This window comes from Puma concolor, chromosome A3, assembly GCF_028749965.1.
Source record: "Puma concolor isolate L17-30 chromosome A3, mPumCon1.1.hap2, whole genome shotgun sequence".
Taxonomy (NCBI): domain Eukaryota; kingdom Metazoa; phylum Chordata; class Mammalia; order Carnivora; family Felidae; genus Puma; species Puma concolor.
This window is the reverse complement of record NC_141669.1, coordinates 95,073,237-95,087,291: the sequence shown is the minus strand read 5'-3', so window position 1 is coordinate 95,087,291 and position 14,055 is coordinate 95,073,237. Positions and strand designations below refer to the sequence as shown.

Sequence of the window (14,055 nt, the reverse complement as noted above, 5' to 3'; positions counted from 1 at the left end):
CAGCATATGGCCAGCTTTAACTTCTACACAAGAGCCCATCCCTTGAAGCCATATATTTAAAGAACTTTTTTTTTTTGACAATAGGAAAAATGAAAGTAGTTTTTAGATTAGGATAATGGTAATAGGTGATTTTGCCTATTTTAAATTTGTCTTTGTTCTTATATTAGCTTTTCAATTACAAAAGGAATAGAGAGACAAAAGGAATAGAAGTCACAAATAATATTTATATCAGGTGAATCAGAATGTTGGTTACTATAATTTTGCTATTTAAACCTTATGGTGCAATGGAATATTCTTAATAATGACATAATGGCCTCTTTGGATGGCAAAATGGCAATATCCTATAAGTCAAGTGTTGATCCAGCAATTTCAGTTATAAGAAGCTGTCTTGTACTTGCATGTGTACAGAGAGACATATGCTCAAGGATCATCATTGCAGCATGGTTTGGAATGGTAGATGGTGGGAAACAAACCAAGGTCCATCAAAATAAGATGGGTTAAATAAATTATTGTACATTTATAGAATAGGATAATATTCAGCTACTGAAATTACTTTGTAGTCTGCTTTCTGACCCAACATATACGAAGCTTGGAAGTCACCACACTGTCCTAACAAGTAAAAAGCTGAACAAACCAAAGAATCAACAAGTCTTAGATCTCTCAGAGAAGTGAAGTTACAGAGCAATCTGCTGCCTCTAAAATTGGAGAGACCAACAGGGAATACAGAGAATCACAGCTTGTTAGAGCAGAGCTGAAACCACTACAATAAGTGGTGCCAGGATAGATAAATCCAAGCTGTAATTGACAAATTGCTGGAGGCTCAGCATGGACAGGTCTGAGAGATAACTCCAGAGAGACCTAGTCATAGCCCCCCGATCCCACCTTTTGTGTTTTAATTCCAGGGAGCTTTACCAGTTCCGCACAGTGAATATCAGAGAAAAATCCCCCTATAATTCAGGCATGGGCAGGGAAAAAGTAATCATTTTGAAATATAGGAAAGAATTCTGTTCTTAAAAAGATCTGCCCTCAGGAGAAACTGACCAGAGCCTAACTGACCTGAGAGAAGAGAAATACCAACCCAGAAGGCATAGCCTTCAATGTGGAGGAAGGGAAATAACCAATTCCAGCCCCTTCTAGCCTTGAATCAAAAACTACTCTTTAAAAATGTCTTTAAACAAGTCAGTTGACTGTAGATGCATGAATATTTCTGGGCTTTCAATTCTGTTCCAATGATCTGTATGTTTATCCTTATGCCAATGAGGTCTACAATTACCCTAGTTTTGTAGTAAGTTTTAAAAGTGGGTAATATTAGGTCTCCAAGTTTGCTTTTTTGGAAAATTGCTTTGGTTATTCTGGGTTCTTTGGATTTCCATATGAATTTTCGTGTCATCTTGCCAATTTCTGCAAGAATGCTAGCCAAGATTTTGATAGAGATTGCATTGGATATGTAGATCAATTTGGGAGTAAGATTTGGTCCTCTTTTTTTTTTTTAACGTTTATTTATTATTTAGAGACAGAGAGAGACAGAGCGTGAGCAGGGAGGGGCAGAGAGGGAGACACAGAATCCAAAGCAGTCTCCAGGCTCGGAGCCGTCAGACAGAGCTGGACGCGGGGCTTGAACTCACAAACCGCAAGATCATGACCTGAGCCAAAGTCGGACACCCAACCGACTGAGCCATGAGCCACCCAGGCACCCCAGATTTGATCATCTTAATATCAAGTCTTATGTAACTTGAATACAGAATGTCTTTCCATTTATTTGGGCCTTCTTTAACTTCTTTCATCAATGTTTTGTAGTTTTCAGTATACAAGTCTTGTGCTTCTTTGTTAAATTTATTCTTCTGTGTTTTTATGCTATTATAAATAGAATTGTTTTCTGATTTCAGTTTCAGATTGTTTATTGCTAATGAATAGAAATACATTATTTCTATTTGTATATTGATCTTGTATCCTACAACCTTGCTGAACTTATTACCTCTAATCTTTTCTTGCGATTCCTTAGGTTTTTCTTTTCTTTTCATTTTTTAATTTGAGGAGGGGAGGGGCAGAGGGAGAGCTAGAGAGAGAATCTTTCTTAAGCAGGTTCCACGCTCAGTATGGAGCCCAGTGCAGCACTTTATCCCACAACCCTAGGGTCATGACTTGAGCCAAAACCAAGAGTTGGACACTCAACCGACTGAGCCACCCAGGCACCCCATTAGGTTTTTCTTTATATGAGATCATGTCATCTGCCAATAGAGATAGTTTTACTTCTTTCTTTGAAATCTAGATGTCTTTCGTTTTTTCTTTTTTTCTTACCATACAGTCCTGGCTAGAATCTGCATGCTGTGTTACATAGAAGTGGTAAGAACAGATATTCTTGTGTTAATCTTGATCTTAGGATAAAGCTTTCAGTCTTTCACCATTGACTATGTTGTTGGGTGTTTTTCAGAGATGTACTTCATCAGGTTGAGGGAGTTCCCTTTTATCCCAAGTTTGGTGCTTTTTATCATGAGCATGTGATGGATTTTATCAAATGATTTTCCTGTGTCTATGGAGATAATCTTTTGGGAGTTTTCCCCCCTTTATTCTATTACATTACTTGATCTTCATACGTTGAACTAACTTTGTATTCTTGGCATAAATCCTACTTAGTCATGATGTATAATTCCTTTTATTTGTTTCTGAATTCAGTTCTCTAGTATTGTGTTGGAAGTTTTTACATCTATATTCATAAGAAATACTGGCCTGTAGTTTTCCTTTTTTGAGATATCTTTGTCTGGTTTTGGTATTAGGGACTGACTTTATAGAGTGTGTCAAGAAGTTTTTCTTCCTTGCCTATTTTTGGAAGAGTTTATGAAGGATTGGTGTTAACTCTTCAAACCTCTGGTAGAATTAACCAGTGAAGAGTTGTGATCCTGACTTTTCTTTTTTTTTTTTTTTTTTTTTAATTTTTTTTTTCAACGTTTTTCTTTATTTATGGGACAGACAGAGACAGAGCATGAACGGGGGAGGGGCAGAGAGAGAGGGAGACACAGAATCAGAAACAGGCTCCAGGCTTCGAGCCATCAGCCCAGAGCCTGACGCGGGCTCGAACTCAGGGACCGTGAGATCGTGACCTGGCTGAAGTCGGACACTTAACCGACTGCGCCACCCAGGCGCCCCTATGGGGTAAGTTTTTTTTTACTACAATTCAGTTTCTTAACTAGTTACAAGTCTATTCAGATTTTCTATTTCTTCTGGAGTCAGTTTTAATAGTGTGTGTCTTTGTAAGAATTTGTCCAATTCATCTAGGTTGGCTAATTTGTTGGCATACAATTATTTATAATATTCCCTTATAATCTTTTTTATATCTATAGGGTTAGTAACAAAGTACTTATTTTCATTTCTGATTTTGATAACTTAAGTTTTTTTTTTTCTTAGTCTAGCTAAACATATGTCAATATGTTGATCTTTTCAAAGAATCAACCTTCGGTTTTGTTGATTTTCACTGCTGCTTTTCTTTTCTCTAATTCATTTAGTTCTGCTCTGATCTTTATTATTTCCTTCCTTCTGCTTGCTTTGGATTTAATTGGCTCTTCTTTTTTTAATTTCTTAACATGGAAGGTTAGGCTATTGATTTGAGTTCTTTCTTCTTTTTTAATATAGGCTTTTATAGCTATGAATATTAATATAGGCTTTTGTAGGTATGAATTTGCCTCTACAACTGCTTGTTTTAGGCTTTAGTATGTTGTGTTTTGCTTTTCATTTATCTCTGACTATTTTCTAATTTGCCTTGTAATTTCTTCCTTGACCCATTAGTTATTTAGAGTGGGTCTTGCAATTTCTACATATTTGTGAATTTACCAAATGTCCTTATTTTATTGAGTTCTAATTTCATTCCATTGTCATTAGAGAACATACTTTCTAACCCTTTAAATGTATTGAAACTTGATTTATTGCCAAAAATATGGGTCTATCTCACAGAATGTTCCATGTGCACTTGAGAATATGGATTCTGCTGTTGGTAGGTAGAGTCTTCTATGTATGTCTGTTAGGTCTAGTTGGTTTACAGTTGTTCAAGTCTTCTATTTCCTTAGTGACCTTCTGTTTAGTTTTTTTTTTTTAAATTTTTTTTTTCAACGTTTATTTTTATTTTTGGGACAGAGAGAGACAGAGCATGAACGGGGGAGGGTCAGAGAGAGAGGGAGACACAGAATCGGAAACAGGCTCCAGGCTCTGAGCCATCAGCCCAGAGCCCGACGCGGGGCTCGAACTCACGGACCGCGAGATCGTGACCTGGCTGAAGTCGGACGCTTAACCGACTGCGCCACCCAGGCGCCCCTGTTTAGTTTTATATATTGTGCAATGTGGAGTCTTATTGAATGTGGAGTAATAACAACTATTATTATTGAATTGTCCTTTTAATTCTTTCAGTTTTTGCTTCATGTATTTTAGGAATTTTTTGTCATATATATATATTTTTTCTAATTGTTATATCTTTTTCACAAATTGACCATTTTAACATTATAAAATGTCCTTTGTCTCTAGTATCAATTTTGTATCTTAAAGTCTATTTCATGTGATATTAGTATAGCCACTTCAGCTTTCTTTTGATTACTGTCTATTTTTTTTTCATGAGGTTCTGTTCATATATCATTTACTCTCCTGTTCCTTTAACCTGTTTGTGGCTTTGAATCTAAAATGAGTCACTTTAGATAGCATATAGTTGGATCATGACTTTTAAAAAATCTTTTCTGCCAATCTCTGACTTTAATGGTAGTGTTTAATCCATTTACACTTAATGTGGTTACTAAAAAGGTAGGATTCTATTCTGCCATTTTGTACTTTCTTTTCCATATATCTTTTTATGTCCTTTTATCCTCCATACTGCCTTCTTTTGCTTTAAATATATATTTCTTAGTGTGCCATTTTGATTCCCTATCATTTCTGTTGCTGTGGGTTTCCTGGTGTTATAACTAATAGCTTATAAGTAGCTAGTCAGACTAATACCAACTTAATTTTTTTTTTAATTTTTTTTTAACGTTTATTTATTTTTGAGACAGAGAGAGACAGAGCATGAACAGGGGAGGGTCAGAGAGAGAGGGAGACACAGAATCCGAAACAGGCTCCAGGCTCTCAGCACAGAGCCCGACGCGGGGCTTGAACTCACAGACCATGAGATCATGACCTGAGCCGAAGTCTGACGCTTAACCGACTGAGCCACCCAGGCGCCCCAATACCAACTTAATTTTAATAGCATGTCAAAACTTTGTTGCTATACAGTTCTATTCCTTTCCTGTTCCTTTGTGTTGTAATTATAGTACGAGCTATGTCTTTATATCTCATATGCTGCTCATCAACATATATTTGTAATCATTGCTTGATGCAATTGTGTTTTAAATCATATAGGAGAAAAAAAGTTACAAAAATATATTTATGCTATCTTTTATGTTTACCAATATAGTTACCCTTATTAGTGCTATTTATTTCACTTTTTCCCTTTTTAAAAAAAATTTTTAAGTTTATTTCTGAGAGAGAGACAGACAGACAGAGCATGAGTGAGGGAGGGGAAGAGAATGAGGGAGAATCTGAAGCAGGCTCCAGGCTCCGAGCTGTCAGCACAGAGCCTGATATGGGGCTCAAACTCACAGACTGTGAGATCATGACCTGAGCCGAAATCGGACACTTAACCGACTGAGATACCTAGGTGCCCCACTTTTTTCCCTTTTTAAAATTGAAGTATAGTTGACACACAATGTTACATTAGTTTCACTACACAACATAGTGATTCAACAACTGTATACATTGTGTAATGCTCATAACAACTATAACTACCATCTGACACCATACAATGCTGTTACAATAGCATTGACTGTGCTCCCTATGCTGTACTTTTCATTCCCGTAACTTATCCATTCTATAACTGGAAGCCTGTACCTCTGATTCCCCTTCATCTTTTTTGCCCATCCCTCTATCCTCCTTCCTCTGGCAACCATCAGTTTGGTTTTTTTTTTTTTTTTTGGTTTTTTTTTTTCAGTGTTGATTTTTGAGAGAGACCGAGAGTGAGCGGGAGAGGGGTGGAGAAGAGAGAGAGACTCAGAACACAAAGCAAGCTTCAGGCTCTGAGCTGTTAGCACAGAGCCTCACTTGGGGCTCAAACTCACAAACTGTGAGATCATGACCTGAGATGAAGTCGGGTGCTTAATTGATTGAGCCACCCATGAGTTTGTTGACATGAGCCACCCATCAGTTTGTTTTCTGTATTTATGGGTATGTTTATGCTTTTTTTTTTAGAGAGAGAAAGAAAGCAAGTGGGGAGGAGGGGCAGAGAGAAGGAGAGAGAATCTTAAGCTCTGCGCTGCCAAAATCAAGAGTTGGACATTTAACTGATGGAGCCACCCAGGTTCCCTGTTTCTGCTTTTTTTTTAAACAAAAATTTGCTTGTTTGTTCATTTGTTTTTTATATTCCACATATAAGTGAAATCATATGGTATTTGTCTTTCTCTGTCTGACTTATTTCACTTAGCATAATGTCCTCTAGGTCTATCAGTGTTGTTGTAAATGGCAAGATCTTATTTGTGTATGTGTGTGTGTGTGGCCAGGTAATATTCCTGTGTGTGTGTGTGTGTGTGTGTGTGTGTGTGTGTGTGTGTGTGTGTTACTTTAGTAATCACTACATCTTCTTTATCCATTTATCTATTGATAGATACTTAGGTTGCTTCCATATCTTGGACATTGTAAATAATACTACAGTAAACATAGGGGTGCATATATCTTTTTGAATTAGTATTTTCGTTTTCTTTGGGTAAATGCCCAGTAGTGGAATTACTGGACCATATAGTATTTCTATTTTTAATTTTTTGAGGAACTTATGTACTGTTTTCCGCAGTGGCTATACCAATTCACATTCCCACCAACAGTGCACTAAAGGGTTCCTTTTCTCCACATCCTTGCCAACACTTGTTATTTCTTGCCTTTTTGATTCTAGACATTCTGACAGGTGTGAGGTAATATCTCATTGTGGTTTTGATTTGCATTTCCCTGATGATGAGTGATGTTGAGCATCTTCTCATGTGTCTGTTGGCTGTCTGTCTGCTTTGGAAAAATGTCTATACAGGTCATCTGCCTATTTTCAATCAGATTATTTTTTGGTGTTGAGTTATAGAAGTTCTTATATATTTTGGATATTAACCCCTTATCAGCTATATCATTTGCAAATATCTTCACCCATTCAGTAGATTGTCTTTGTGTTTTATTGATGATTTTCTTCATTGTGCAAAAGCTTTTTTTGGTGTAGTCCCAATAGTTCATTTTTGCTTTTGTTTCCCTTGCCTAAGGAGGCAGACATATCTAGAAAACTATTGCCAAGGCTTATGTCAAAGAGGTTACTGCCTATGTTTTCTTCTAGAAGTTTTATGCTTTCAGGGAGGGATGGTATATTTGAAGAGAAGCAAGACCTGGATTCTGTTTCAGCTGTGTATGTGACATTTTCTCTTCTAAAATTTGGGCCTCAGATTTTCTTGTCTGCAAAAGAGAGATGCAAATATATCTCCCCATCTATTCTCCAAGCCTCTGTGAACTAAATGCTATCAGGTCTGTAGAGATGCTTTGGTCCCTTCAAAAGAAAAGCATGTAACTTCCACAAGGCTTCATTATTGTTACATCCAGTTCTACTTCCCACTGTGTGTCCTTGACCAAGCCACTGAACCGATTGCTTCTGTTGCCTCACCCAGCCCCCTCTCTTTTTAAAAAAGAGACAATGCTCATTCTCCCCATAGACATGACTGTAAATTTAAATTGCTTTACATGTCTTTAAAATTACTTGAGGAGGGGCGCCTGGGTGGCGCAGTCGGTTAAGCGTCCGACTTCAGCCAGGTCACGATCTCACGGTCCGGGAGTTTGAGCCCCGCGTCGGGCTCTGGGCTGATGGCTCAGAGCCTGGAGCCTGTTTCCGATTCTGTGTCTCCCTGTCTCTCTGCCCCTCCCCCGTTCATGCTCTGTCTCTCTCTGTCCCAAAAATAAATAAACGTTGAAAAAAAAAATTAAAAAAAAAATTAAATTACTTGAGGAGCACCTGGGTGGCTCAGTCAGTTGACAATCCAACTCTTGGTTCTGGCTCAGGTCATGACTCTAGGGTTGTGGGATTGAGCCCCGCATTGGGCTCCACACTGAGTATAGAGCCTGTTTAAGATTCTCTCTCTCTCTCTCTCTCTCTCTCTCTCTCTCTGTCTCTGTCTCTGTCTCTCTCCCTTTTTCTCTCCGTCTTCCTCCCTCTGCCCCTCTCCCCACCTTGCACTCATTCTCTCTTTCAAATAAAAATAAATAAATAAAATTACTTGAAGATGTGGAGGAAAAACTGTTATTTGCAGTTTGACTGGCAATCAGGATTATTTTTGCACAAATGGAGTATATTTTAATGCAATCCTGTATATGATTAGTGGAAGTTTTTTTTTTTATATTACCTATAATACTAGAAAGAGTTTTTAAAACTCCCATAGTCCTTTGTATGCATCTCTCCCTCCCTCGCTTTCTTTTTTTTATTTTTTATTTTTTTTGGTATAGTATCTCCCTAGTTCTATTAAATCCAAGCCTCTCTGTGAAAAGTGGTTAGAATTCAGTTTTTTAAATTGTGCTGAAATATATGTAACATAAAATTTACCATTTTAGACATGTCTAAGTGTACAATTCAGTGGCATTAAGTACTTTCACATAGTTGTGCAATGTGTGCATCTCTTTTTGAAATGTAGATTACATAGTTGTTAGATAATATTTGTTTGCGGAACCAATATTGTGATTCAAAGTAAATACTACGGACTGTACCGTTTTTCTGACTTATTCTGTGGAAGCCGTGGGTTTTATAAAATGTGGTCAGTGTTGATTTCAGTGGCCATGCTTCCTTTTCCTCACTTCATTTTTGAGAAGGATGTAAACAACCCAATCGTTCAGACACAGTATGTTTAACTCACCTCTACCTTGCGTTGCAGGTTGCAAGGCAGGCAGGAACTAACTCGGGGACAGCCATGTCAAGAGGATTGTATCAACCAGCAACAATCTTTATGGGCCGCCAAATGTCAGCTATCTCAAGCATTGGAGGTTTCAGTACAGAGCAGAAATCTCCCCAGCCCACAAAGAACTTTTCAATTCCTGACCCACATTCACACCGACAGACAGCCCAGAGCGGTAATGTGACAGACAGCTATGTAGTACAAACTAATAGTGACACACAGTGCTTAAATAAGTCTGACAAAATAGATGGAAAGACATCTCTTCAGATTGGTGAGAAAACGCCAGTCACAGCCAGCGCATTGTCTGAGGAGGAACAAACTCATTGCTTACAGATAGGAAGCAACACGCATCACGGCGGGAGTAGTTTATCTGAAGGCAAAAAGTCTGCTGAACTCCATTCCCCGTTACGGGAAAGATTAAGTCCAGAGAACAGAACCACTGATTTAAAGTGTGACAGTTGCAGCAGATCAGAGGGATCAGAGGGAGAAATACTGACACAGGAATGTATTGAAGTCAAGGAAGAAAGAGCCAGACCGCCAGTCTCTCCGCTATCAGCCTCAGAATACTGTGCATCTGTAAATAAGTGTTCTCAAGAGAAGGATTCTGCTTGGGAAGGTTTCCCAGGTGGGTTGAGAGGCTGAGATTGTTTGCTGGTTTTTCTTGGTGTTTAGGTGTTGGGAGTGGTGGTGGTCTTTTGTAAGAACAAAATACATACTTTAATTTTACCTCTGTCAAAAAGCAAACCAGTGACTTGGCTAACAAAATTCCATTCTCATGAGTTCTTAAATACACAGGAGGAAATATTTTTGCAAGCTAATTCACTGATTTTAAAACCCACTGTGATAGGTTTAAAGATATTTTTAATGATTTTTCACGTACTATATAATTAATTGTGGATTGTTTCTACATGTTTTTAACTGAGTAATTTATCTGCCTGTGAGGCAGAATGTGTTAACCTCGCTTCTCCCTGAAGTTAGTGATCAGTAGTCTGTTCATATTCCCTCTTATAGATCATCTTCCTCCTGGGGACCCAGAATCACAGAAACCCTTCAGAAAAATGCAGGAACAGCTGGAGGAGGAAAGTTTGAGCAGCAGCAGCAGTGATCTCACAGTCTCTGTAAGTGAAGATGATCTGATTTTCAAGAGTTCAGAACCACAGCCAAATCCGGGTGACGTGATGGAAGGAGAAAATGGAATAGAGGCCTTAAAATTAATCCACTTTGAGCAAGAACGAGATGCCCTATCCACCGAAAAACATAATTGTATTTTGCAAACCCTAAGCTCTCCTGATTCAAAAAAGGAATCCGCCACTCACTCACCAACAAGAGAGTAAGACATTCAATTTTTTTTTTTTTACTGTTCTGTTTTTAATTATAGACATTTTTAGAGACCATTCCACTGGGAATGTATTATTGAACCTTCAGCCATGGATGTGTAAGTTCCTTAAGTCCCATAAACAGTCTTTTAGATAAGGTTTAATTTTCTTTCTTTCTTTCTTTTTAATGAAATAGCTTTAAAAGTCTGAATATCATTGACTCATGGTGATTGGCAGTTTATAATTATATCCAAACAATCCCTGGTTAATTCATAAGTCATTCCCCCCTACACCCTGCCCTCCAGCGTTCTAGAAAGTAAATCATTTTTGAAGTTGTGGCAGCACAGAAGGTAACAAATAGTTAAACTTACTAGGAGTTCAGCTTTAGAGGCTAAGAACTTTGTATCTAATTAATTTGCTTAATCCTTCTATTCCTTGCCACTGTGTCTTACGATTAAACATGAGTTTATAAGTTCTGCTAAGTATATTTCCAAGTCAGCTCTCATTTTTTGAATGAAGACACTGGAATCTTTAATATTAAATAGGAACAACATTAGTGTTAAACATTCTGAGCACTTCTAATATCCAACTTATAAAAGCTCACATATGATTTTTCACTATTGACTAGAGATACTGGGTGGAATTATGTAGAAAGCATTGAAACTATTAGGAAACTTATTCTGCAATGAAAAATAGCACTGATAGGATCACATCTCTTGTAGGAGTAGAAGAAACCTAAGTAAACAACCTAAGGTAGATGTCATCTTTTAAAAATGGGGAAACCAAGGCCAGGGGCATAGGAATGACATTTGTGCCATTGGGGCAGACCTGCCTCCTCAACTTACATGCTACCCTCAGAAATTTCTCTTGTACTATGATAATGTCACTCTTCCTTTTTAAAAAAAAAATTTTTTTTAATGTTTATTTATTTTTGAGACAGAGAGAGACAGAGCATGAGAGGGGGAGGGACAGAGAGAGAAGGAGACACAGAATCTGAAGCAGGCTCCAGGCTCCAGCCTCTGAGCTCCAAGCTGTCAGCACAGAGCCAGATGTGGGGATCAAACTCACAGACTGTGAGATCATGACCTGAGCCAAAGTCAGACACGTAGCTGACGGAGCCGCTCAGGTGCCCCGATAATGTCACTTTCTTTTCAATGGTCTCAGTAGCAGTGAAAAGACAAGTAGGCATTGTTGTGTATTGGGATATATACTCTCTTTTAGAGCACTGTTGTACCTTTAAATATGTTGCTTTTCACCATTCATAATCTACTTATGGTGAAAAGTTTAATTTATAGTTTGACTCCAAGAGTTCAAGAAAGATTTATTAAGAGCACATCAAGTACAAAGCACTTGCACTATGGATGGAAGCACTGACAAACTTCCTGGACTTATTGTAGAGGCAAGCCAAATGGATTTTTCTAGTCATAATACTTCTCTCTCATCAAAGAGGTACAGGTATTATATACTATATCATCAGAAACTTTATTACCAGAGATAAAATCATCTATTCTGGGTTTTGTATTCACAGGCTTCTTTTCATACCAATCCATTGGCCAAGTTAGCACTTTGGTAGGCTAACAAGGGGGCTCGTGTACTAGTGTCTTTACTCAGAATTCAGTCTTTTCCTGAGATGAAAAACGATGAGCATGTGTGTGGAATTAAGAACACTCTATCCCCTTTTCTCCTATGTGAATGACTTTTTCCTATGACCTTAAAGCCAAGCTCCTTGGGAATTTGGGATATTGTGTTCCAAAACTTATTGGGAAATATGGTCATTTGGTGAATTTTTGAATATTTGTCTTAAAAGAATGTTCCCAGAATAAAAGGTCAGTCAGCAGTGGTTGATGTCTGTGCTATCAAATTTGAGCCTATTGGTTGTCTGTGGTGAAAGTATTCCCACGAATAGGTTGGACGTGCTTTTAAATGATGCTGGTTAACCTGCTGACATTCCTACTGCTTTTGAGGCCCTACTTTCTCTTATTTATTATTTAGCATGAGTTGTTCTCCCTTGCTCTGAAGGTTAATTATTAATCTGGGGCTATAACATTGTATTTACAGAGCTGACACTGTGACCTCAAAGGTTCATTACCTCAGTTAGCTTTAGGGTCTTTGGGGGGGTTGGAGAAAAGTCACTTGAATGAATTTTAGTTAAGAAAGATGAGAGATGGGACAAAGGCAGACACATAGAAAGATACAGACAGGAAACTGGACCCTCTGATTTGATGATGATGATGATAGTTATTATGTTTTAGCACATCTGTATGCCCACTAAATTGCTGTGTTTGGACATGAAACTTGGTCTTAAGCTTCCTGGTAGTAAAGGTGAAAAGAGGAATACAGTATGCTGGATAGTTTCCATTAGAGGGGAAAAGTGAAGCCAAGGATTATTTTTGTGTTGTTTGGTTGTTTGTTTTGTTTAGAAAAAAATTTAATGGCTCTATTGAAATATACTTCACATAACATACAGTCCAGCCATTTAAAGTGTATAATCCAAGGGTTTGGGGTGTATTACATTATTGATTTGTGAAAAATGTGCTAAAATGTAAAAAAAAAAACATTTTAAAATTGCGATTTTAAGCATATAATTTAGTAACATTAATTACATTCACCATACTGTGCAGCCATCAGCGCTATCTCTTTCCAAAAGTTGTTCCTCACCCCAAATATAAACTCTGTAACTCTTCATTCTTCCCTCCCTCCAGTCTCTGGTAACCTCTAATGTACATTCTGTCTGTAAATTTGTCTATTCTGTTGGTAATTATACATTATTTGCACCTGTCTGGCTTATTTCAGTGAGCATAAGATCTTTTAGGTTCATACATGTTGTTGCAGGTATCAGAACTTCATTCTGTTTTATGACTAAATAATATTCTGGTGTATGGACATACCACATTCTGTATATCCATTCATCTGTTGATGGACACTTGGGTTGCTTCTACCTAAAAGCCAAGTGTTTTTGAGAAGCTTCATGATCCACTCCCATGGATACTTCCAGATATTGAAAACCAGGCTGTGCTTCATGCATAATTCCTTCATCACAAGTTAGAGTTAACCCTTTTCACAAAAAAGCATACCAAAATAAATATGAGCTTAAAAAAAAATGTCAAAAAGGAAGACCTAGAATCTTTTTATTCTTTTTTTCAATGTTTTTATTTTTTATTTTTGAGAGAGACAGAGCATGAGTGGAGAAGAGGCAGAGAGAGACACACACAGAATCTGAAACAGGCTCCAGGCTCTGAGCTGTCAGCACAGAACCAGATGCGGGGCTCGAACTCATGGACCATGAGATCATGACCTGAGCCGAAGTTGTACACTTAACTGGCTGAGCCACCCAGAGCCCCTAGAATCTTTTTATTCTTAAACAGTAAACAGTTTGCTGCAAACATTGGTACAAAACTCCATGACTTAACCTGATATTTGCTGCTTTTCATGTGTTGGGTGTTGGCCCAGTGTCAGTTGGGGCCTCAAGGATAATTTAGCTATGTGCCCCTCTTCATCCAGGAGAGTCGTTTAGCCTGTCATCTGGTGGTGGTAGCAGAGTTCCCAAGACAGCAAGAGGGCAAGCCCCAGTGCCCAGATGCTTTTATAGTGTCTGCCTGAGTCACATTTGCAAGTGTCCCATGGCTAAAGAAAGTCACAAGGCCCAGCCCAGAGTCAACAGGTGAAAAAGTCAAGAGGTCCACCTCTTGATAAGATGAGTGGCAGAGTCACATTGCAAAAGAGGAGACACACAGGGATGGGAAGCTTATGGCCATTTTTTGCAACCCTCCCAC

The 14,055-nt window shown here is 38.1% G+C and overlaps 1 protein-coding gene across 2 annotated transcripts in view; it reads left to right on the top strand.

The window, feature by feature from the left end:
• KIZ (kizuna centrosomal protein) overlaps positions 1 to 14,055 on the top strand; it is a 145,159-nt gene that overhangs the window by 51,270 nt on the left and 79,834 nt on the right. For both annotated transcript variants that reach the window (XM_086701562.1, XM_086701561.1), the window contains exons 5-6: positions 8,946 to 9,591; positions 9,978 to 10,296. In XM_086701562.1, coding sequence (XP_086557688.1) covers positions 8,946 to 9,591; positions 9,978 to 10,296 — 965 coding nt within the window. The remainder of the gene's footprint in view (positions 1 to 8,945; positions 9,592 to 9,977; positions 10,297 to 14,055) is intronic.